At 48.9% G+C, this 23,054-nt stretch overlaps 1 protein-coding gene across 2 annotated transcripts in view; it reads right to left on the bottom strand.

Annotated features, from left to right (window-relative positions):
* Window positions 1-6,054: 6,054 nt before the first annotated feature.
* Window positions 6,055-23,054, bottom strand: part of LOC138824357 (lysine-specific demethylase 2A) — a 110,717-nt gene continuing 93,717 nt past the window's right edge. For both annotated transcript variants that reach the window (XM_070018200.1, XM_070018199.1), the window contains 8 exons: window positions 21,807-22,076; window positions 20,717-20,848; window positions 17,792-17,881; window positions 14,101-14,813; window positions 12,077-12,240; window positions 11,390-11,548; window positions 9,581-9,796; window positions 6,055-9,130 (listed from right to left, as the gene is read on the bottom strand). In XM_070018200.1, coding sequence (XP_069874301.1) covers window positions 8,949-9,130; window positions 9,581-9,796; window positions 11,390-11,548; window positions 12,077-12,240; window positions 14,101-14,813; window positions 17,792-17,881; window positions 20,717-20,848; window positions 21,807-22,076 — 1,926 coding nt within the window. In that variant the 3' untranslated portion in view covers window positions 6,055-8,948. The remainder of the gene's footprint in view (window positions 9,131-9,580; window positions 9,797-11,389; window positions 11,549-12,076; window positions 12,241-14,100; window positions 14,814-17,791; window positions 17,882-20,716; window positions 20,849-21,806; window positions 22,077-23,054) is intronic.

Genomic DNA, 23,054 nt, shown 5'->3' with positions numbered 1-23,054 from the left:
TTTATTTTTGTTATTATACAGAGGCATTACAGTTCCTTAAGAAATCCTGTCTTTTTTGATTACTCTCTTCTTCCCCCTGTCCCTCCTGGTCTTCACATACCCTACTCCACCTGCTGGGCTTGTTGCAACTGCTGAGTCTAACTTAAATATGTCCTGTTTTGAGCCAGGTGCCGGTGGTTCACACCTATAATCCTAGCTACTCAGGAGGCTGAGATCTGAGGATCACGGTTCAAAGCCAGCCGGGGCAGGAAGTCCTTGAGACTCTTATCTCCAATAAACCACCAGAAAACTGGAAGTGGCTTTTTCTGTGTATGTGGTATTGAAGAAGCAAACCCAGGTCTTCATGTATGTCAGGCAAACACTCTACTACTAAGCCACTGTCCCAGCCCCATTTGAAGATTTTTTTTTTTTTTTTCGGTCTGGTCGTGGGACCTGAACTCTGGACCTGGGCGCTGTCCCTCAGCTCTTCAGCTCAAGGCTAGCGCTCTACCACGTGAACCACAACGCCACTGCTGGCTTTTTTCTTTTTGCTTATGTGGTGCTGAGGAATTGAACCCAGGGCCTCAGGCATGCAAGGCAAGCACTCTACCACTGAGCCACCTTCCCAGCCCCCATTTGAAGATTCTTATCTCCAGTTTGCTGTTAGTTAGCAAAAAGCTGGAAGTTGGGCTGATTCTCATATCTCTGCCTCTTGACTTTATAGTCAAAAGTCAATTTCCTTCCCATACGCAGACTATGGAAAGATCCTTCTGGGAGGGAGACCAGGCCCAGGTGTCTTTTTGTTGTGGTTACTGTTGAGTCTATCACTCCTAGCACAACGGCAGGACTGCATGGAGAAACAGGAGTCAACATCAGCCTGGTGTAGAAGAAAAGAAAAGCATCTTCTACTAACCCAGCAGGAGTTGTAATGAAGGAAGTAGGGCCACTTAGCTCACAGAAAAGGCAGGGAAGTGGAAGGCCAAGTCTTGAACATGATATGTATGGAAGATGGGGGAAGGGATTGGCCCTGGAAATGTACCAGGAGTTCGGGATCAGGAGTTCCCTCCTGATGAACCCTCCCCTCTTTCTTTTTGCCCTCTAGCCTGGGCTTGGAGAGCAGAAGGGTGGCTCAAAGCTTCCATAGATTGTTCTGGAGAAACTCCTACCTAGCATGGCCAGCACTTCTTCAATGTTGGTGTCCGATGGTGACAGGCTGTCAGTTTTTTTCCTTCCTTCATCCATTGAAGATAGTTGTTGAACTCTTGGCACATGCCAGGCACTGGTGCTCGGCCTCGGGGATGGAATGCAGGAAGGGATGAAAGGAGCACACTGCAGAATAATAACCAGTGACACTTAAATCCCGGTGTGTGCAGGGCGCTGTTCCCAGATGCAAGCTGGTCTCACTCAATGCTCCAAACATCCTTGAGGCCCAAGGCAAGCTGTTCCATCTAGGAACCTCCAGCAGGTGAGGTCAGGGGGTCCTGAGGAGGGGCTATTTTCCCCGGAGCCAAGAGGGAGGGGTGGGGGAAGCATTTGTTAGGGATAAAAGAGGTTTTCAGAGGCCCTGAGGAAGGAAAGGGGCTTGGTTCTTATGGACGCCCCAACACCAGACTCAGGGCCTTTCTTCCCCCTTTTTTTTTTCTTTTGGTCAGTGTGGAGCTTGAACTCTGGGCTTGGGCGCTGTCTTTTTTTTTGTCGGTCGTGGGGCTTGAACTCTGGGCCTGGGCGCTGTCCCTCAGCTCTTCAGCTCAAGGCGAGCGCTCTACCACTTGAGCTACAGCACCACTTCCGGTTTTCTAGTGGTTTATTGGAGATAGGAGTCTCACAGTCTCTCCTGCCCGGGCTGGCTTTGAACCACGATCCTCAGATCTCAGCCTCCTGAGTAGCTAGGATTACAGGCGTGAGCCACCAGCGCCCGGCTTTGGGCGCTGTCTTTGTGCTCTTCAGCTCAAGGCAAGCGCTCTACTCCTTGAGTCACGGTGCCACTTCTGGTTTTCTGGTGGTTTATTGGAGATAGGAGTCTCACGGACTTTCCTGCCTGGGCTGGCTTTGAACTGTGATCCTCAGCTCTCAGACTCCTGAGTAGCTAGGATGACAGGCCCAGCTGTTGCTGCTGCTTCTTTTTTCTTCTTCCTTTTTCTTCCTCCTCCTCCTCCTCCTCCTCTCCTCCTTTCCTCCTTCTTTCTTCTTTCTCTCTCTGTGTCTGTGTCCCCCTCTCCCCTTCCCTCTCCGCCCCCCCCACCCCTCATCAGTCCTGGGGCTTGAACTCGGAGATAAGAGTCTCAGGGACTTTTCTGTGCGGGCTTGTCTTTGAACCGCGATCCTCCTAAGTAGCTGGGCGTGAGCCACCAGAGCCAGCTTAGGGCCTTACTTAGAAGTCCGTAGTGGACCGTGCCAGGACCTTTGACTCCTTCCTCCGCGACCCTTCAGAAGGTCACTGTGTCCCGGCTCTGTCCCGGGTGGCTGCCTCTGCGTCACGTCACGAAGTCTTTGGCGAGACCAGAGACTCAAGTCCTTTCCCTTCCGGCCTCCGCTGAACTCCGCCCGCCCCGCCCCGCCCCGCCCCGCCCCGCCCCGCCCACTTCCCCCGCCTCCGCCTCCCCGCCCCGCCCCGGTCCCTCCTCCGCCTCCCCGCCCCGCCTCCTGCCCCTCCCCGAGCGTCTAGTCCCCGCCCCCGCCGAGCGTCAGCACCCTTAGCCCCGCCCACGCCCGGCCGCGCCCTCCGGAGCCTATCGCGCATGCGTCCCGGCCTCGCGCCCGGCCGCCGTGCTTGGGGCTTGGTTTACCCAGCCCGCCTGCGAGTTCGACCGCGAGCCCGTAGTCCTCACGCCGTGGCCGCTGGTATTTGCCGTGTCGGGTGGGGAGTGCGGTGGAAGAGATGGAGAGGACCTGGGGTTGGGTCCCAGCGCCATGTTCTCCTTTTTGTCGTTCCTGGGGCTCGAACCGCTGCTTTTAGAGCGGGTGCTCCCGGGACTGCGTGGGTTAAGGAGGTTGCCGCCGAGCTGGGCCGGCCTGCCGGGGGCCAGGGCCCCGGGGCGTCTTGGCCTTCCGCCCCCCACCTTTGCCTGTCCCTGCCCGGTTCTGGGTCCGGGCGTGGTTCCCACCACCCAGCCCTCGGCCCGCAGCCTCTGCAGGGGAGGAGGCCGGGGCCTGACCGCCGCCCTGGGCAAGCATCGCAGCCGGCCGCTCCCGCCTCTGCTCCTTCCTTCCGAGGGTCTCCCCCGGGCGAGGGGGCTGCACCCCTGTGGCCTGGAGAGAGGGTGGCGGGGGTCCCCGCAGCCAGGCAGCGCCGGGCCTGGGCTTGTTCGCTGGGCCGAGGCGGCCTGGAGGGGGCTGGGAGGCTGTCCCCACCCCAGACCTGCTCCATCATTCTCAGGACCTTCAGAAAATCAGAATGTTCTGTTCAGAAGGCATTAAGACCTTCAGAATAGCAAGAGCAGAGCTTAGGAATAAGCTCCAGGCCTTGGCATACACAGCTGTTTGTCCATGAAACCATGAAGCTGGTCCTGCTAATCCTCTCCCCCCTTTTCCTCACCCCCCATCTTTCCTCTTCTCCTCCCCACTCCTTTCTTCTCCTCCGCTTCCTCCTCGTTCTCCTGTTCTTCTCCTTTGGTTTTGCTCAAGGCTGGCACTCTACCACTCAACCCACACACCTCCACTTCTGGCTTTTTGCTGGTTTATTGGAATTGAGTCTGTTTTGTCTGCCAGATAGGGCTGGGTTCAGATCTCAGCCTTCTGAGTAACTAGGATAACGGGAGCGAGCCTCTGGTGCCCCGCTGTCATCTTTGATTACGTTCGTGATCTGAAAATTTCCTCATTTTCTCACTCCTGGGGCAGACCCAGGAGTAGAGCTGCTAAGGCTAGCACCAGCATCGAGGAATTAGAAGTGTCAGAAAGGCACAGTGTGGGCCAGCAAGCCTGTGGACCAGGATGCTCAGCAGAGTCCGTGAGATTGCAGTGTCCCGAATTTATCACTGGCTCTTAGCCCCAACACTTCGCCTCCTGTGGGTTCGTGCTCTATGGGACTTCTGCAGCCTCAATAGCGCAAATTCCAGAGCCAGTCTCTGGATTTGGTTTTGAGTTAAGTAGCCCATGGCTGTCTTCAAATTTGTGATCCTCTTGCGTCAGCCTCTAGTAGTTGGGATTAGCGGTGTGAACTGCTACACGCGGCTGTCTCTGGTTTGACTAACCAAGTCACTTTGGGAGAACTGTTCAGTGTGCAAAGTTGTTTCTCATCTTTAAACGTGACAGTAGAGCTGCTCGCAGGTGATGCAACTTGGTATGTGTCAGCTACTCAGAACAGTGGCCACCAGTTAGAAAGGCCCAGTGGATGTCAGCTCTTGACACCATGTTGTTGCCTTTGAAGCAGTAGCCCTTCCTGGTTGGAGAGAAACAAGACAGGCTTCTAAAGACATGTTTGAAGGAAGGACAGACTTTTAGTTGTGGTAGAGAGGTGCAGGCTAAACCCAGCAAGCCTGGGGACCACTGAGGCAGCCAGTGGTTTGCAGCCCTTCTTAGCACCTGTGTGTGCACACAAGGCAGGACTAAAGAAGGGGAGGCCAGGGTGCAGTGTGTACTGTGGTGGCGCTACTCAGGAAGCTGAGGCTAGCCTGAACACAAAAGGACCCCTCTCCTCTTCAAAAAAAAGGAAGGCAGGGAAATAAATATGAGGTAGTAGAAAAGCGATATTGGATATTGGAAGGTTGCAAGAGTGTGCAGGTAACCAAGTGAGCTACTTGCAGTACTCAGCAGTGTTTCCTGGGCACTTATGTCCTCAGTTCTGTACCAGCTGACAGGTGAGCAAGACTGATCTCTGTCCCATGAAGTTTACAAGTCAGGTGGGCAGGCTGACTACTTAGAGGTACCCTCAAGACCAGAAGGTTCCAGGAAATAGCTTTTTTTGTTGTTGTTGTTGCATTGGGGTTTGAACTCAGGGCCTCATTCTTGCTTGGCTTGCTTAGCTGGGACTCTACCACTTCAGCCATGCCTCTAGCCTAGCCTTTGGCTATGTTGTTGGAGTTGGAGTCCCCCGCCCCTGCCCAAGGCTAGCATTCTACCACTTGAGCTGCAGCTCCACTTCCATCTTTTTTGGTGTTTAATTGGGGAGAGTCTCATGGACTTTCCTATGCAGGCTAGCTTTCAACTGTGATTCTCAGTTCTCAGCTTCCTGAAGAGCCAGGATTTTAGGCATGTTCTGGTTGTCAACATGGAAATAGGGTTGGACTGCAGGCTGCCAGATTGCTTAGGACTGTGGCTTCCACGTAGGGTTGCAGGGATGAGGATACCAAGAGGCACAAGATACCCAAGAGGCAAAATTGATGCTTTCTGCCTTCTGTTAACCACATCCATCATGGAGATCAACATCCTATCAGGTCATCATGGACTCAATGTCTTGTCAGTTTCTAGGATGCACAGCAGAAGCCGAGAGGAACTCAAACAAGGCAGTGTGACCAATGCTTGCTCAGGCCCTTCCAGGTTTCCAGCTCAACTTTCCTGAGACACACAAAGGGGTGCCGGTGTCTGGTCTTTGTTTAGAGGTTGAAAGCTTGTTCTCCACCTGCCAGACAGGAAATGCCAGCCATAGGGATGAAGTGGAGAAAATGCCAATCACAGCTGCTCTGCTTGGCAACTTCAGGCACTGCCTGGGGGAGGGCTTCCTGCAGCTTCATCCTGTTGCCTGGCAGGGGTGGACATCAGGTACCTAGGCCTCTTCTAAGTACCATCCTTTTACTTCTTTTGCTTTGGGAGAGATTGAACATTTAAAAAAAAGTTCACCTTGATGAAGCAAGTATCTCTAGAAGTGTTGCTTTAAGCTTTTTTTTTGTTGTTGTTGTTGTCACTGAAACAACAAAAAGCTAGTAAGGAGCGAGTCGTAGACGTGGGCACAGCGCTGCCGCCCAGCGGTGGCACCCTGGCCACGGCCACCAGCACCAGCCTCAGCCTGTGCGACCAGACTCATTCTCACAGACACACACGCCAAAGCAGAAAAAGGTTAGTTTTTGTTTTTAAAGTCTTTTTATTTAAAAACAAAAACAAAACAAAAACCCAAATCAAAATATTTCCCATTGGAGGCTATTTCTTTTTTTGTCTTTTAAAAATTTTATTACACAAATATCTCCCATTCCTATGTGTCAGAGGAAAGACATTCTTACTCTTTCTAAATCCCAAAGTGGAGAACTTTTAGAAAACAAAACAAAGTCCAACTAGCTTCCCTCCATCCCCTGGCCCAAAATAACCGTAATGTGTTGAGATAGTAAGATTCATCCCCTTAATGCTTACATTTAATTTAAAAATTTTAGCACAACATTGGAGATTGACTCTAAATCAGCAACAAAAAAATATATATTTACAATATTTTTCCTGAAAAACAAAAAACACAACCAAACCCTTTAAACATAGTGACTTTAGGAGTTTTATTTATGGAGCAGTTTTTTTAATCACCAAGTGATTTTATATTATTTATATATATGTATATATATATATAAATTTTCTTCCTTTCCTTTGTGGTTTTTTGCCCCGGTACATGGAAAGATGGAGGCAGAGGTCAGGCCCTACAGTCTGAGGGCAGGCTCTTCGGCACGGCTGCAGCTAAGAGTAGATGCAGGAATACGACGGAACTCCCCAGCTCCCCTGTTCCCAGAGATGTCCTCTCTTCCCCACGGGCCCACCCTCACCTCTTAAAAGCATTCGTCCCTCACAGTCCCAAAGAAAGGGAAAAGCCAGCAAAGGTGTCGGTCCGTCTGCCACCATCCTGGGCTCCCTTACGGCTGACCAATTTACGTGCACGGTACAAATGCTTGTTTTTTGTTTTTTTCCAAACCAACCAATCAACAAACAAAAACAAAACCCAAAACAAACCATCAGTTTGGAAATTTCTGCGGGTGAAATGTCCCAAAGTCAGAGGCACTGTCCCGGCGCAATCCCTGCTCTGAAGGGGCCTCGCCTGCTCCCCTCCTTTATGAAAAGACAACAAAACTTAGTAATCTTTTTCAGTATTTTCCACAGGAGCAACCAAAAAGGGGAGGGCGAGGGGAGGAAGCGTCCGGTCATATAGGTCATTGACAATACTAAGGTTTCTGCTCAATACCCAGGGTTCTTTACAGAGAAGTTCCCCTAACTGAGGCACTCTGGAATAAGTCACTGGAATTTCCTCAAGGTTTTGGCCCCAGAATGCTAGGGCCTGGAGACCAATGGAAGGGGCGAAGGGTCACGGGAGCAAGCTGCTGCTGTTTTTAAGGTGCAGCCAAGAGAATCAGCAGATTGGAAGAAACAGACACAATGCTACCCCTACCAGACCCAGTTTTCCCTAAAATGGTGGCTTAATGCCAGGATCAAAGCTGGGCTAGGTGACAAAGAGGGAACCTCTCTGCTTCTATTGCTTTGGCAGTGGCAAGGGTGCAGTCGGCATCTCTCCTCAGGTGGCTCACACTTCAGACCCCTGGTGCTGGGGCTCTGTCCCCTCAGAATAGGGTTTGGGAGGAAAGCCCGTGCCTGGGCTACAGGAAAGAGGAGGGGAAGGGGTGGGGCAAGGTTGTGCTATCAATCTCCTACAGATGGGGAGCAGAGTGCAAATTTGCATCTATCATATACACTTGCCACTGGCTGCTGCTACTGAGCATCTCCTCACACATTTAAATATTGACCCAAAACAAATTCCGACCTTTCTTCTCCTTCTCTTTTTAAAGTGCAAAAAGCTCTCTGCTGCCCTAGAGAGAGGATCTTTGGACAGGCCGTTCAATGCAAAGTAAAAGAGGGCAGCTGATGGGGCTTGACGAAGGGTGGTGGAGTGGGAATTCCATGCTCCCCTCTCCTGTACACACACGCGCGCAGCACACTCAGCCACTCACTCACACACACACACACACACACACACAGAGGCACATGCACACCCCCTTTCCACATCTGCGGGCAGAGGGTGGGTGACTGGCTTCCAAGCAAGACCCCTCTCCTCCCCTCAAAAGGCATCAGGTCCGTGAGCCGCGAGGCAATGCACAGACCTGAGCTCAGGGCTACACTAAACCAGAGGCCCAGAAAAGCCTGGTCTAGAGGCAGAGGGAGACTCGGCCACTCGTCTGCTCCCCTCACCCGGGGAACAGGCTGCTCCCTCTGGGGACATGCATCCTGGGAAAACCCAATTCAGGTGGGGACGAGGACACGTGGAAAAGGGCAGTGAGTGGGAGGCAAGAGAGGGGGACGAAGAGATGGTGCCTGTCTCAGAATCTGTCTGGGTAGCAATGAGATGGGGGTGTCCCTCGGGGTACAGTTCCATGCTCCTCTGAAGAGCTTCAACCCCAATAAGTGCAACAAGGACCTCACAGAGACTGGTGGGAAAGCTGGGTGGGGCAGGTGGGTCGCAGGGAGCCACGTGTGAATGAGCACGGGTGCTACTAGTGCTAGACAGCATCAAGCTCAGGGACAGGAAATGAGGACGAGCGTATAGACATTGGTGCGAGGCTTCAGTTATCACAGCACCAGTGGGACCTGCCGGGCCTGGCATCCTGGGGCTGCTGGCCCCTCCTGCAGAAGCCGGGACAGTGAGATGGAGGAGACACGCACTGGACACCGCGAGGAGAACCTGGCCACGAGGACAGGGCACTTTCTTCCCTAGAGTTTGCACAGAACCAGGCACTGCTGGGGACCACAGGTGGGAAAGTGGGTCGTGGGCCTGGTACAAGTGAAAGTCGCACAAACATCCCAAACTGAAAGCCTGGCCTCCTGACGGCACTGCCCGTGCTTTCCTCTTGGATCAACTGCTGTTCCTTTTTCCTTGGGAGGGAGAGGAGCAGGCAGGCAAGCCTGGCATCCACCACTCTCTCTGCCCCGCCTATGCGAGCGAGCAGGGCTCAGGGCAGGAGAGCAGAGAGGGAGTGTGCCGCTGGCCTGGAGCCTATGCAGGATCAGGGAAAGACTCTCCTCAGTGGGAAGGCAGGGGAAGATTGGTTTCCTGATGAGTCCAGGCTGGGTGTGTCTTAGCTGATTTTCTGTATCAGCTTCTCGTCAGACAGGCAGTACAGGCTGTTGATGGACAAGTCTGAGATGAAGTGCTCGCAGGCTTTTCGAGTGATCTGCTTGCATCCTCGAAGGTCAATCAAGGTGACATTGGCTATGCGCCGTAGGTAGATCAGGGTCTGGTCTGTCAATTTATTGCAACCTGTGGGCAAAATGAGCAAGAGAATCAAGTCACAAACACACAGCCCCAGATTCCTTCTTGCCATTCAGTTCCCATATCCCTCTCTAATGTGATGAAGGCTTTGTCAGTCTTGAAAGATCCTCTTTCAAAGAGCAGAAGTGCTGGCAGCAAGCACTGCGGCCTCTGAAGGCCTCCTGCTGCCTTCTTTGCAGTCCCACCAGGGTTGGCAGGCTCGAGGGTGCAGGTTGATGGTGGCCCTGCACAGAGCACCTTACTTAACTCCTCCATACCTCAGTCTCCATCAGTTAAAAAAGAAGGAAAGCCTTTCTTGTGTTGATGTGAAGAAGTGAACTAACATGGTTCAGTCAACTGACTGCAAATCATTCTGTTTACTGGTCAAGTTCCAAGAACACCCAGCTGGGTCTCCAGGAAGCAGGGGCACACTTAGCATGAACAAAGGTAGCAGCCTACCTGCCATATTGAGCTCAGTGAGGGAGTAACGCGTGGAAGACCCGACAGCGGTGAGTAGGTTGGAGGACTGATCTGTAAGGTGGCTGCAATGACTAAGGTCGAGTCGAGACAGGAGGGGCATGTGGCGAATGATGAGCCGAAGTGTGGCATCCGTGATGTCAAGTCCTGCCAGCCGGAAGTCAGTCATGTTCCGAAGCTTGCTGCGATTGTCCTGACCTGCATGGGCAAGCAAAGAACTTACAATAAAATTTCCTTTTTGGTGACAGTTCTGGGACTTGAACTCAGGGCCTAGGCATTGTTCCTGAGCATTTTTGTACAAGGCTGGTGCTCTACCACTTTTGTCACAGCTCCACTTCTGGCTTTTTTGGTGCTTTATTGGAGGTAAGTCTCAAGGACTTTCCTGCCCAGGCTGGCTTCAAGCAGTGATCCTCAATTCTCAGTCTCCTGAGCAGCTAGGATTATAGGTATGAGCCACTGGCACCTGGCTCAAAACTTAAAATTTTTATTTATTGCTTTATTGTGCTAGCACTGGAGCTTGAACTCAAGGCATGGGTACTGTCCTTAGCTTTTCCACTTGAGGCTACTGCTCTACCACTTAAGCCACAGCTCCACTTCCCGGTTTGGGGTAGTTAATTGGAGATATGAGTCTCATGGAGGGGCTGGTAATGTGGCTTAGTGGTAGAGTGCTTGCCTAGCATGCATGATGCCCTGGGTTTGATTCCTTAAGTACCACATAACCAGAAAATTCCAGAAGTGGTAGTAGAGTGCTAGCCTTGAGCAAAAAGAAGCCCCTCAGGGACAGTGCCCAGGCCCTGGCCAAAAAAAAAAAAAAAAAAAAAAAAAAGTCTCATGGACTATCTTGCCCAGGCTGGCTTTGAACCGTGATTTTCAGATCTCAGCCTCTTGAACAGCTAGGATTACTGGGTGCCCAACCTTTTTTTTTTTTTTGCCAGTCCTGGGGCTTGAACTCAGGGCCTGGGCACTGTCCCTGAATTTCTTTTGCTTAAGGCTAGCACTCTACCACTTGAGACACAGCACCACTTCTATTTTTTTCTGTGTATGTGGTACTGAGGAATCAAACCCAGGGCTTCATGCATGCTAGGCAAGCACTCTACCACTAAGCCACCTTCCCAGCCCCCCAACTTTTTCTTTAAAGTGACAAAGCAAAGAAAAAGGAAACAGCAGGTTCCAGCTAGCTAGATGGCTCAAGAGCCAGGTTAAAGTAGAGAAAGAAGAGGAGAGAAACATTTCCAGCTCTCCAAGTAGGAAATGATAACTTTTAAAGATTCCAAAATTCTTCTATAATCCAGCTCCAAAGCCCCAGGCAGCACGTGTTGGCCCGGCCATCTTGATGAGATGAGGCTGAATTGCCCACACCCAACTCTGCTTCCGGGAGTGAGCAATGTCTAGGGACAGTTTCTAGAAAACAAGAGGAGTTTGCTTTCTTTGCAATGCCAGATTATGCCTCATTTACATGGCTATATGCAGAATGCTCCTTTCCTTCCCACACTCCCGATTTTCTAGGCAGTCATTCAGTGTTCCACCTGAACCAGCCTTGTGAGACTTCCTTAGGCTTAGATTCTCTGGGCTTCAAACTCCAGTGACCCACAGAAGGGGCTTCTTCCTTTGTAGCAATTATCTACTTGTAAATAAGTTACAGTTGTGCAAGGCCCTTTACTCTTATCTTCATCTTGCACTCTTCCCTCCTCCCGTAGCTTCATTCTAAGATTACCTTGGAGTCAAGGAGTTCTGTTGAAAGACAAAGGTACCTTTCAAGATAAGCACACAGAAGCCAGGCCCAGAGCATACCTGGTTTATCAGCTGGTGGAGCCAGCAAATCTCGAATTTGAGGGTCCTTAATTCCTACTGCCCACCGAAGATCAAGGGTCCTGAGAAGGGGGCAGCTGGAAGTGCTGAGGGCAGAGACAGCAGACCAAGAGCAGCCAGCTAGGAGGAGGTCTTTCAGTCCTGCAAGCAACAGAAAGAGACATGCAACACACTGCTTAAGAGCACATTGAGAGCCTCAATAACCAGCTGATCTGAGTAAAATGAACAGGTTTCCAGTCTAAGGAGAGATAGATTATGCCCTAGTCAAGTCTAAAGATTTCTATGGTACTCTATTACTTCTGCTCTGGTGGTAGACTGATTGCTTGGCTTTCTCTCTGAGACCTCAAAATGCACAAGGACTTACAAGGGAACACTCCAGGCAACATCTGACTCAAGTTATCTCTCCAGTGGCTATACTGATGATGGAAACCTACGAGAGCTGGCAGCAATACCCAATCCTATTTGTTATCTACTGACTCCTCAGAGATGGATAGTTAAGGTGGCCCTGGGTAAATCTCGTGCCAGGCAAAAGGTAACAATGACACAGGACCATAGCCACAAGCTGTCCTAAAGCAATGCTAAACGGTATTGCCAATGTTATCACCAACAGCAACATTCCCAGCTGGACCTTCTTGGGTTGTAGAAGGACAGGGCTGGCAGCTCACCTACCTGGCAATCTATTGACCAGCCACGTCAGTTGCTTTTTGGAGATGTTGGTCCAACTGAGGTCGAGACTAGCTGGCTGTCTCTTGATGATACCACTGAGAGCCTGGGGTACGATGGCCTTACACCTACTCAAGTCAATTTTCGTCCAAAGTCTCTTGTCGCAGCACCTGTGACAGAGGGAAGAGAACTAGCTCTTAATAACTCAATAGCCCTTGTCAGTGGAGCTCCCATCACAGGCTGCTGGAAGGCTTCTGGAAAAAGCAGTTCATCCGGAAGGTTATTCTAAGTTCCCCTACATGAATAGAAGGATCACACCCTTGCAGAATAGTAAAAAAACTGCCTTTATCAACTATTCTTTATAACAAGCGTACATTTCACAAACCCATATGTTAAATAGTACATAACGACCAATGAACTTGGGACACACAGCAACAATACATATAAACCCTTCATTTGTATTAAAATGGCATGGCTCCTACTGAAGGATGTATGAGAGAACATGTTAAAATTTCTGGACTTTTTTATTGCCTGAAGCTACTTGGCTTGCTCCATTCTCTCCACTGACAGTCACTCATAGCTGAGAGAAATGCAGGGTGCTATTCAGAATCTCCACAACGCACTCTGCCGTAGCCAATTACTGTCTCAGGCCAAAGGAGCCTTCTCTATCAGGCCTAGAAGAGTCCTCTTCCACCCTCAGGTTTCTGCTTCAGCAGTAGCTTCACATTTTCTAGTCAGTCCAGGCCAGAACTGAAAGGAGAGGCCTGCCTTTCCACTGCAGTCTACAAATCCACATGCTACAGACAGCATTGCACCAAGCAAACTTCCACTTAGAATTTTATAGTCCCTGCCCCCAAGCCTGGCTCAGTCTGCTTGGCAGGAGACAGTGAGACATGCACACAATGAAAGTCTTATGGATGGTGGCCTGAAAAACAAGGGGTAGAGGCAGACAGGGCCACAAACTGTATCAAAAAAGAATTGGGGTAATTACATATTAATTCTGATTTGGAACATAAACTCTTACTGACAAAAGAATAGGGTTATTTATTGTTTGAACAAAATTTTACCCATGGCACATCAAACTTCTATGGTAGAAGAGCTTCTCCAACTTGAGCACACAGCAGCATCCCTTAAAAGAGCGCGTGGGAGAGTATGCTCCAGGCCTGCCCCAGAGATGGATTCAGCAGGTCTGGGATGGACTCTGAAAACCTGCATTTCTGTTCTGTTCTGTCTGTGCTGGTCCTGGGGATTAAACTCAGGGCCTGGGCACTGTCCCTGGGCATTTTTTTTCCCTCAAGGCTAGCGCTTTATCACTTGAGCCACAGCACAGCTTCTGTATTTTTGCTGGTAAATTAAATTGGAGGTAAGAGTCTCACAGACTTTCCTGCCCAGGCTGGCTTTGAACCCCGATCCTTACATCCCAGCCTCTTCAGTAGCATTTCTTGTAAGTTACCCAAGAGAACATTCCCCAGGGATTTCCTTAACAAGCATCTGTTCAACTTGAGAAGAAAATGGTTGGATTCATCAAGGACAATTAAGTCCCCAGACGCTTCACAACTGGACCCCGCTGGACAAAGGAATTTGGATTCAGATTTTGGAGGATGAGAATTACAGTTGTGGAGAATTATGAACATCTTCAAATTCATTTGGAAAGCATGCCCACCATCTTGGGTGGGTGTCCTAGGCTCCCAATGAGTTTGTGAGATGTTGAGGTAAGGGGGAAGTTTCAGGCCGGCAAGAGCCTGAAATTTTAGCAGGAATTGCACAAACCCACCCTCCAAATCAGTTGCCCTCCTTCCAGCAGTGCTGGAGAAGCATACAGCAGGGAAAGGAGGCGAAGGCCCCAATTCCCCTAATGGCATCTTCAGCCATGATGGACTACATCTTTAATAAGACCCAGGCTGGGCCCCTTTGCTCCTTACAGGAGGAACCCACAAGCCTTCAGATGCCAAGGTACATGCCACTCTCATATGGAAGCCCTGAAACCTATTCCCATGCCCCTACATCTGACCCCGTGTATCCCTGCTCACCATTTATACCACGTCTTGCACACTCGCATACATTCACAAAGTTCTCTGCGGCTGAGGTAGCGGAAGACAGACATCCAGACCTCCCGCTGCATCCAGCTTTCGTCTCCATCCTGAGCCCAATTGCCCCGGCCATTCAGCCTGGCTGCACCCCCCTCCTCTGCACTGTCATCTTCCTCCTCCTCCTCCTCCTCCTCTTCCTCCTCTCCCCCCAGTCCCTCCTCATCCCCACGCTGGGGCGTTCGGGCTGGGCAGTGCTGCACTAGCACACGGGGGGAATGGCGAAGGTTGGCAGAGGAGGCCGTGATGGCCTGCAGCTTGGGCACAATGGATGTCCCGTGGAGCTCTTTGGTGGGCCTCTGTAGCGTGACAGTGAGGTACGATCCCCGGATCTTGGCCTTTTCAACTTCAGACAGCTCCTTTTTGCCGCTGGGATTGTTCTCCTTTTCCCGTACCATGGTGCGCTCTGTGGCCTGCAGCCGCAGCAACTGCCGCCGTTTGAAGCGCTCATCTCGGCTGGCACTGTGGTGGTCGCTGGGGCCAGCCCCAGGAGATGACCGAGTCACCATACCCCTGGGGGAAACGGGGTCGTGGATAAGCTGCAGCATGGAAGTGGGGGAGTGAGGGGGGGGAGTGAGAGGCTCCTCGCAGCTCCGCAGGGGCCGTAGGACTTTGGCTTGCACAGCTTCTTCGTCGGTTTCTTCCATTTTCCGCTTCTACAAAACACACCCAGAAAAGCTACATCAGTGCTTCCTTTTCCCCAAATGTTCTAAAGGGACAGGGTCAGCCTGAGAGAAGATAGGTTACTGTTGCCAGAAAGGACCATCTTCTCAGAGCTCGTGTCTGTGTCAAGAGAATCCTACTTATGGAGCAAAAATCAGAAATTAGAAACCTACCTGTGACAAAAAAGTTTGTGTCCACGTACAGAAGTGAATCCAAAATATGAGCTACTTGATTCTATACCCTGGAGCCAAGCTAAAAAACTAAACTCTGGTCCTCTCCGGGTGCCTGGGTGGCCTTAGCCAAGTCACCATCTGGAGAACACAGCACTACGTGGGCCCTAAAGGGTTTCATTTCTGAGATTCCCATTCCCAGACTTTAAAGAAGATCAACGCCTGGCTAAGTGCACACCTATAATCCCAGAACCCAAGAAGGCTGAGGCGAGTTCAAGTTGTTTTTTTTTTAAAAAGGGGGTGGGTAGGGGAGGTGGCTCAGTGGTAGAGTGCTTGCCTTGCATGCATGAGGCCCTGGGTTCAATTCCTCAGCACCACATAAACAGAAAAAGCTGGAAGTGCACTGTGGCTCAAGTGGTAGAGCGCTAGCCTTGAGCTGAAGAGCTGAGAGACAGCGCCCAGGCCCAGAGTTCAGCCTGGGCACTGTCCCTGAACTTTATCCTCTCAAGGCTAGCACTTTACCACTTCGGAGCCAGAGCATCACTTCCAGTTTTCTGGTGGTTAATTGGAGAAAGAGTCTCACCACAATCCTCAGATCTAACTCCTGAGTAGCTTAGGATTATGGGCAAGAGCCACCAGCACCTGGCTCTAGTCTCTTAATTTTGTGCCTCCCCCACCCCCATATTTTTGCTGGTCCTGGGGCTTGACCTTAGGACCTGGCACTATCCCTGAGCTCCTTTAGTCAAGGCTAGTGCTCTACCACTTGAGCTGCACTTCCAGCCTTTTGGTAGTTATTCAGAGATAAGAGTCTCACAGACTTTCCTGCCAGGGATGGCTTTGAACTGAGAGCCTCAGATCTCAGTAGCTAGGATTATGAGCTACCAGTGCCCAGCCTAATTTTGCTCTTTCACCCAAATGATATGTCTATGTCTAATGTTAGACGAACTCAGGGCCTAGACACTGTCCCTGAGCTTTTTTGTGCTCAAGGCTAGCATCTTTCATTTGAGCCACAGTTTCACTTCTGGTTTTTGAGTAGTTTATTGAAGATTAGAGTCTTAAAGCCTGCCTCAGCTGGTTTTGAACTGTGATCCTCAGATCTTAGCCTGCTGAGTAGCTAGGATTATAGTCATGAATTACCAGTACCCAACTTTTTTTTTTTTGTTTGGTCTTGGAGCTCTGGGCCTGGGCGCTGTCCCTCAGCTCTTCAGCTTAAGGCAAGCGTTCCACCATTAGAGCCACAGTGCTACTTCCAGTTTTCTGAGTGGTTTATTGGACATAAGAGTCTCACAGACTTTTCCTGCCCGGGCTGGCTTAGCTGGCTTTGAACCTCGATCCTCAGATCTCAGCCTCCTGAGTAGCTAGGGAGACTAAAACTTTTCACTAACTCAGTTCCTAAGTAGAAAAAATAAAATAAGTGCATTCGCAGGGCACCGGTGGCTCGTGCCTGTAATCCTAGCTACTCAGAAAGCTGAGATCTGAGGATTGAGGTTCAAAGCCAGCCTGGGCAGGAAAGTCCGTGAGACTCTTATCTCCAATAAACCACTCAGAAAACGGGAAGTGGTGCTGAGGCTCAAGTGGTAGAATGCTAGCCTAGAGCTGAAGAGCTGAGGGACAGCGCAAAGCCCAGAGTTAGAGAAGATAAGGATATTCTCCTATATCTATTTCCCCACTTGTACAGACACTAGAGTGGCCACCTCTTTTAAATGCTCTCAGCAGATCTTATCTAGCCTTTGTCAGCAACCCGTCATTTTGGCCCACTGTCATTACTGGACTTAGACCAACAAAATTAGTTTACCTTGACCAAGGTCACAGAGCCAGTCCCTACCTCCCCTGGGGGCGGGATTGTCTTTGTGTTGCACATTGGAGCCCATGGAATAGGCAGGTCTTTTGTGAAGCCAAAAAAGGTGAAGATGACAAAAATGTGAACTGGCTTAACTGGAATCTCTAGCACACATTCTGGAAAACACCAGCAGCCTGTTACAGCCTCTCCTCCAGTTACACTCCTCAAGAGAGAACTGCATATTACCTAATTTTCCTTCCCAACAGCCTAAAGGAGGTTCCGTCCTCTCTAGGGCCACAGAACATATAGCAAGGACTTCCAGCATTTGTGGACCCCAAGTTCAACATTTTGTTATATAAAAAGCAAAATCTAGAAACTCCCAGCCAGGTATCAGTGGCTCACGCCTGTAATCCTACTCAGGAGGCTGAGATCTGAGGATCACGGTTCAAAACCAGCCGGGGCAAAAAACTCTGTGAGACTCTTATCTCCAATAAATCACTCAGAAAACTGGAAGTGGCACTGTGGCTCAAGTGGTAGGGGGCTCTCCTTGAGCTGAAGAGCTGAGGGACAGTGCCCAGTCCGAATTCAGACCCACGACCGACAAAAAAATAAAAAACCCCAGGAACTCAGGCTGAGATCTGAGGATTGTGGTTTAAAGCTGGCTCTGGCAGAAAGTACCTATGAAGAGACTCTTATCTCCAATGAACCACTCAAAAACAGGAAGTGGTGCTGTGGCTCTAGTGGTAGAGCACTAGCCTTGAGCACAAAGAGGCTCTCTGAGGCTCTCTCAGGGAGAGAGCCCAGACCCTGAGTTCAAGCCCCACAGCAGACAATAAATATGTAAACAAACAAACATGCTCACAGACAACAAAAACAAAACCTCCCCAAACAACAACAATAAAACCAAGGGGGGAGGGAAATCAAACAAATAAAAAATAATTTGCCTGTATTACAGGCAGCAATTTCCCAGACCTGACATTTACTTTCCTGTCACAAAGGTAGTATGGATATAGTCCTTTACCTGGGATTTCTCTGAGCTGTCTTCCTGGTAACACTTTGGACACTCCCAGCAATTTGGCAATTCCTCGTTAAGCAACCCTTCTCCATCCATCTATAGGAAGACAGGGATTTTTTTTTTTAAACACACACACACACAAAATTCAGTCTCTTCTCTTCTGCCTTTACCACACAGCAACACAAGGTGGAAAAGAATTGGAATAGATACCATTTTGGTTCCCAAAGGAGGACAAAGTGAGAGCTAATTAGCTCCAAACAACCATTAAGACCCATTCCCAGACACTAAGTAACTGACCACTCTCGGCAATCTTCACTCCTGGCTATTTGACTAAAATTAGGCTCCATGGAGAGACTTCCACAGGTCTTTGTCAATCTGTGGTCTTCTCTCCTGACAGATTCTCCTGGGGGGTCTATACCAGTGGCTTCAGATCTGATCTTAATGGCCAGTCATATTTATGACTATTTGACATCAGTGACTAAGGATCCAGTCTCGTAACTCAATGTTCTCAACTGTACAACGGGGATACGTGTAACAATGTACCAGCTCAACTGTTTGGGATATGACACATACCATATTATAAGGTTGTGGTAAGAATCAAATCATGTATTATATAAAGTGTTTAGAAAGGTGGTTGGCATTTACTAAATGCTTTGTAATAAGTAGTCAGCACCTACATTCTCAGAAACCTATCTATCTATACATCTATCCTATGTGATTCTCTGTTTTAAACTACAGAGCCTTCTGCTTGCTACACTGATGCTATATTACTCTGAGCTATGGCTCCAGCCCTGCTTTTTGTTGGTTAAAAATGTTAAAAAAAAAGGGGCTGGGAAGGTGGCTTAGTGGTAGAGCACTTGCCTTGCATGCATGAGGCCCTGGGTTCGATTCCCCAGAACCACATAAGCAAAAAGAAAAAAAAGCCGGAAGTGGCGCTGTGGCTCAAGAGCTGAAGAGCTGAGGGACAGCGCCCAGGCCCAGAGTACAGGCCCCACGACCGGACCAAAAAAAAAAAAAGTAAAAAAAAAAAAAGGAGTCTAGTAAATTCTTCTGTTGGGGCTGGCCTCAAACTGCAGTCTTACAGATCTCAACCTCCTGGGATTTTATTTATGCAGTCCAGCTGAAAATATGTCATTAAAAAAATAAATTTTGAGCTGGGAATGTGGCTTAGTGGTAGAGTACTTGCTTAGCATGCATGAAGCTTTGGGTTTGACTCCTCAGTACACATACTCCACATAATAGAAAAAGCCAGTAGTGGTGTTGTGGCTCCAGCCTTGAACAAAAGAAGCTCAGAGACAGTGCCTACACCCTGAGTTCAAACCCCAGGACTGGCAATAAACAAACAAACAGCTCTACCACTTGAGCCACAGCACCACTTTCGGCTTTTTCTGTTTATGTGATACTGAGGAATTGAACCCAGGGCTTCATGCATGCATGCTAGGTAAGCACTCTACCACTAAGCCATATTCCCAGCCCACATTTTAATCTTTTGAAATTGGGCTGCTTCTCACAAATGACAGTCTAATACCACTGTCAGACAGGTGTTAGTCCTAACAGCTGATAGTTTCTGGCAAAGTAAAATATGTAACTAGTAACTACATACTTTTTTTGAGACTGGGGTCTCACTACATTGCCCAAAATGACCTCAAACTTATAGGCTAAAGTGATATCCCTTAGCCTCCCAAATAACTAGACTACAAAGGCAGATACCACCATGCAAGCCACCTCTATATTGCAGACCAATTTCACAGGATTGTCTTAAAGATTAAGAAGAAAAATGCATGTAAAATGGTTGGTTTTCAGTGGGGTGACAGTGGCTCACACCTGTAATCTTAGCTACCCAGAAGGCTGAGATCTGAGGATAACAGTTGGAAGCCAGCCTGGGTAGTAAAGTCCATGATAATCTTATCTCCAATTAACCAGCACAAAGCTAGAAGTAGAGCTGTGGCTCAAGTGGTAGAGCACTAGCCTTGAGTGAAAAAGCTAAGGGACAGTGCTGGACCCTGAACTCAAGCCCCAGTACCAATATATGTGTGTGTGTGTGTGCATTTACACACACACACACACACACACACACACACACACACACACACACACACACACACACACACACACACACAGCCTAGTGGTATTCTGTTCTGACTATACATCAGGATCATCTGGGAGCTTTAGGAACACAGGACCTATGCTAGATCAGTAGACTCAAGTCTGAAGGTGAGTTCTGTTGGGATTATAGATAGAAAGGTGTGTGCCATCATGCCTGCATCCTTACTTTTTTTTTTTTCTTTTCTTTTTTTTTATTTTTTTTGACAGCCTGGGCTCTGTCTCTGACCTCTTCAGCGCAAGGTGAGTGCTCAACCACTTGAGCCACAGCGCCACTTCCGGTTTTCTGAGTGGTTAATTGGAGATAAGGGTCTCACAAACTTTCCTTCCTAGGGTTTGGCTTTGAATTCAGATCTCAGCCTCCGAGTAGCTGGGATTACAGGCATGAGCTACTGGCACCCAGCTAACTACTTTTTAATAGCTCAGTTGTGTCCTAAGCCTGATATAGACAGTTAAAAATATTATTCTCACTTCCTATGGGAATCAGTGTCCAGAGAAACACTGAGACATATAGCAAAGACATCCTTAAATAAGAACCTGCAGTTTCACAATGGCCTAAGAATTCCAAACACAATATCCAGGGTAGACTATAAGTTCCACGAGGCTAGGAACAGATTTATTTTGTATTTCATATTGTTTTATCAACTTCAAGGTCTAGCACAGAGCCTGACAGTAGATATGTGAATTAAAGGGCTAATGTTAGATCACTCTGCTAAGTGACCTCAGAGACGAGGGCCCAAGTGGGGATGGTGGCAGCCTCTCATGGCAGTGTCCCATCCTCCTGTTACTACCAGCTGAGACTTCAGGAGCTTTTAGGCCTCTCCTCACCTGTAGGCAGCCGGGATGGACGATCTCATTGCAGATACAGCATTCCATAAGTTTTTTCTCAAAGTCCTGTGTCTCTTCATTTTGATCTACCTCTCCGCACAGGGAACATGTGACTGAGTGAGGCAATCTGGGCTATAAAAGGACAAAGAAACAAAAAAATCAGGATAGATCTTTCTTACTTCTGCTTCCCTTTAACTGAAGATGGGAAACTTGGTTGCTCTAACTCTATTACAAACATGTGAGGAGCATGGAGACAGTGTAGAGAGGAGAGGTTTTTTTTTTGTTTTTTTTTTTTGGGTCCGGTCATGGGGCCTGAACTCTGGGCCTGGGCGCTGTCCCTCAGCTCTTCAGCTCAAGGCTAGGGCTCTACCACTTGAGCCACAGCTCCACTTCCGGCTTTTTTCTTTTTGCTTATGTGGTGCTGAGGAATTGAACCCAGGGCCTCTGGCATGCAAGGCAAGCGCTCTACCACTGAGCCACCTTCCCAGCCTGAGAGGAGAGGTTTTGGTAGAAAACTAGGGAATAAGATAGAGGACTCACTAGAGACCAAAAGACCAATCAAATTATTTCACTTGGCTGGGAAGGTGGCTCAGTGGTAGAGTGCTTGCTTCGCATGCATGAGGCCCTGGGTTCAATTCCTCAGCACCACATAAGCAGAAAAAAGCCGGGCGTGGTGCTGTGGCTCAAGTGGTAGAGCGTTAGCCTTAAGCTGAAGAGCTGAGGGACAACGCCCAGGCCCAGGGTTCAGGCCCCATGACCAAGAAAAATAAATAAATAATTTCACTCGTTCTTGGACTATTTATTGGCTTGTCCTTAGTCTCACAAGCCTCTCCTGGTCCACTAGGGTACAGAAGGCAGTGACTTTCTCTTTAAATGCTGGTTTTTGTTTGAAAATTAGGTGAGGAAGCCCAAAATGCTAATTATTTTCACTACATGGTACCTTTCTGAACTCAGAAAGAGGGGGACAAAATGAAGAAAGCCAAAGCATAACTCCTTCTTAACTCTGCAATTGTACTCTCCCAACTGTATTCCAGTCCCCCAGTACCAGGGCACCCCCTCCCCGCAAGTCTTTAGCCAGAATATTACTTACTGCTAAGCACTGTCGAAGGACACAGGACTGCTTCATGCGTCCAGGCCCCCCAAACTTCTTCATGTCCCTGCAGTAGTGGCAAACCCCACATTCCCCCTGCACACAGGCTTTGCATTTCCGACAGCGCACTCTTCTCCGCCTGGCTCCTGACACAATGGGAGAGGCAGCTGCAGGTCTCACAGGTGTTAACCGTGGAGCTGGCTTCATGGTGTGAGGTTTAGTGATGGGGATGGTAGGAACCCGCACCTTTGGCCTAGTGGGGAATTTAAGCTGGAAAAAGAAAGCAGTGAGGTCAACCATATCAGGTTGCTTTAAGACTGGAGAGGACAGAAGATTACATGGTAGTGCACCTAACCCAGGATTCAGCAAACTCTGGCCTGTGAGCAAATCACTACTTGTATTCATAAATAAATTTTATTGGAACATGGCCATGCTTATTTGTTTATGTATTGTCTATGGCTGCTTTCCATGCTATGGTAGATCTGAGAAGTTGTGGCTGTATAGAGTCCAAACCTAGAATATTTACCAAGGCAACCTTCACAGAAAAATATGCCAGCCCTTGTCCTAGCCTATGGGCCTACCTACGTCTGCCATATCCTTTTCATTTTATAGAGTTGTAAGATCTGACCCTCCCTGAAGCTTGCTGGGGGTAATGTCAGATACTGAAGTTAGTCCAGGAGCTGGTGCTCCAATATTTCCTTATACTGACTATTTAGAATCCACTCCTAAAGTACTGGACAGTGAAACTGGTCTCTTCATTTCTTTATCACTCCAAATTGCGGCACAGGACCTGGTTGGTACACAGCAAATATCCAATAACTTTTTAATGTAGAATATACCTCTCAGATATATTTATTATAATGTAGTACTTGTATTTACCTTGCTAGTGACCTTTTCAAGGACAAGGACCATATCTTCTGCTTCTTTAATTTCCCACCATTCCTTAACACTTTCTGACACAAAATACTCAACAGCCAAAAATGACTGACTTGTTTTGAGGCAGTCCCACGTGGCCAAGTGGGACTCCTACACCTGGGAAGGGGGAGGAGGTTCTTTAAAAGACATCATTCAACTCCATTCTGCCTCAACACTCCTGGAATTAGATGGCTTTGCAAATTTCAACTAGGAAACTAAAATTAAGGAGAAGACTAATTTATCTACCAAAAGCATGGTTAAACTCAGAAAAGTACCATTGAGTGCACCAATCAGGACAACATGGAAAAATATGGTAAAATAGTATAGATGACA

This window comes from Dipodomys merriami, unplaced genomic scaffold (assembly GCF_024711535.1).
Source record: "Dipodomys merriami isolate MVZ:Mamm:240054 unplaced genomic scaffold, mDipMer1.0.p SCAF_128, whole genome shotgun sequence".
Classification (NCBI taxonomy): Eukaryota; Metazoa; Chordata; class Mammalia; order Rodentia; family Heteromyidae; genus Dipodomys; species Dipodomys merriami.
The sequence above is the reverse complement of the archived record's forward strand: the minus strand, read 5'-3'. Positions and strand labels throughout refer to the sequence as shown.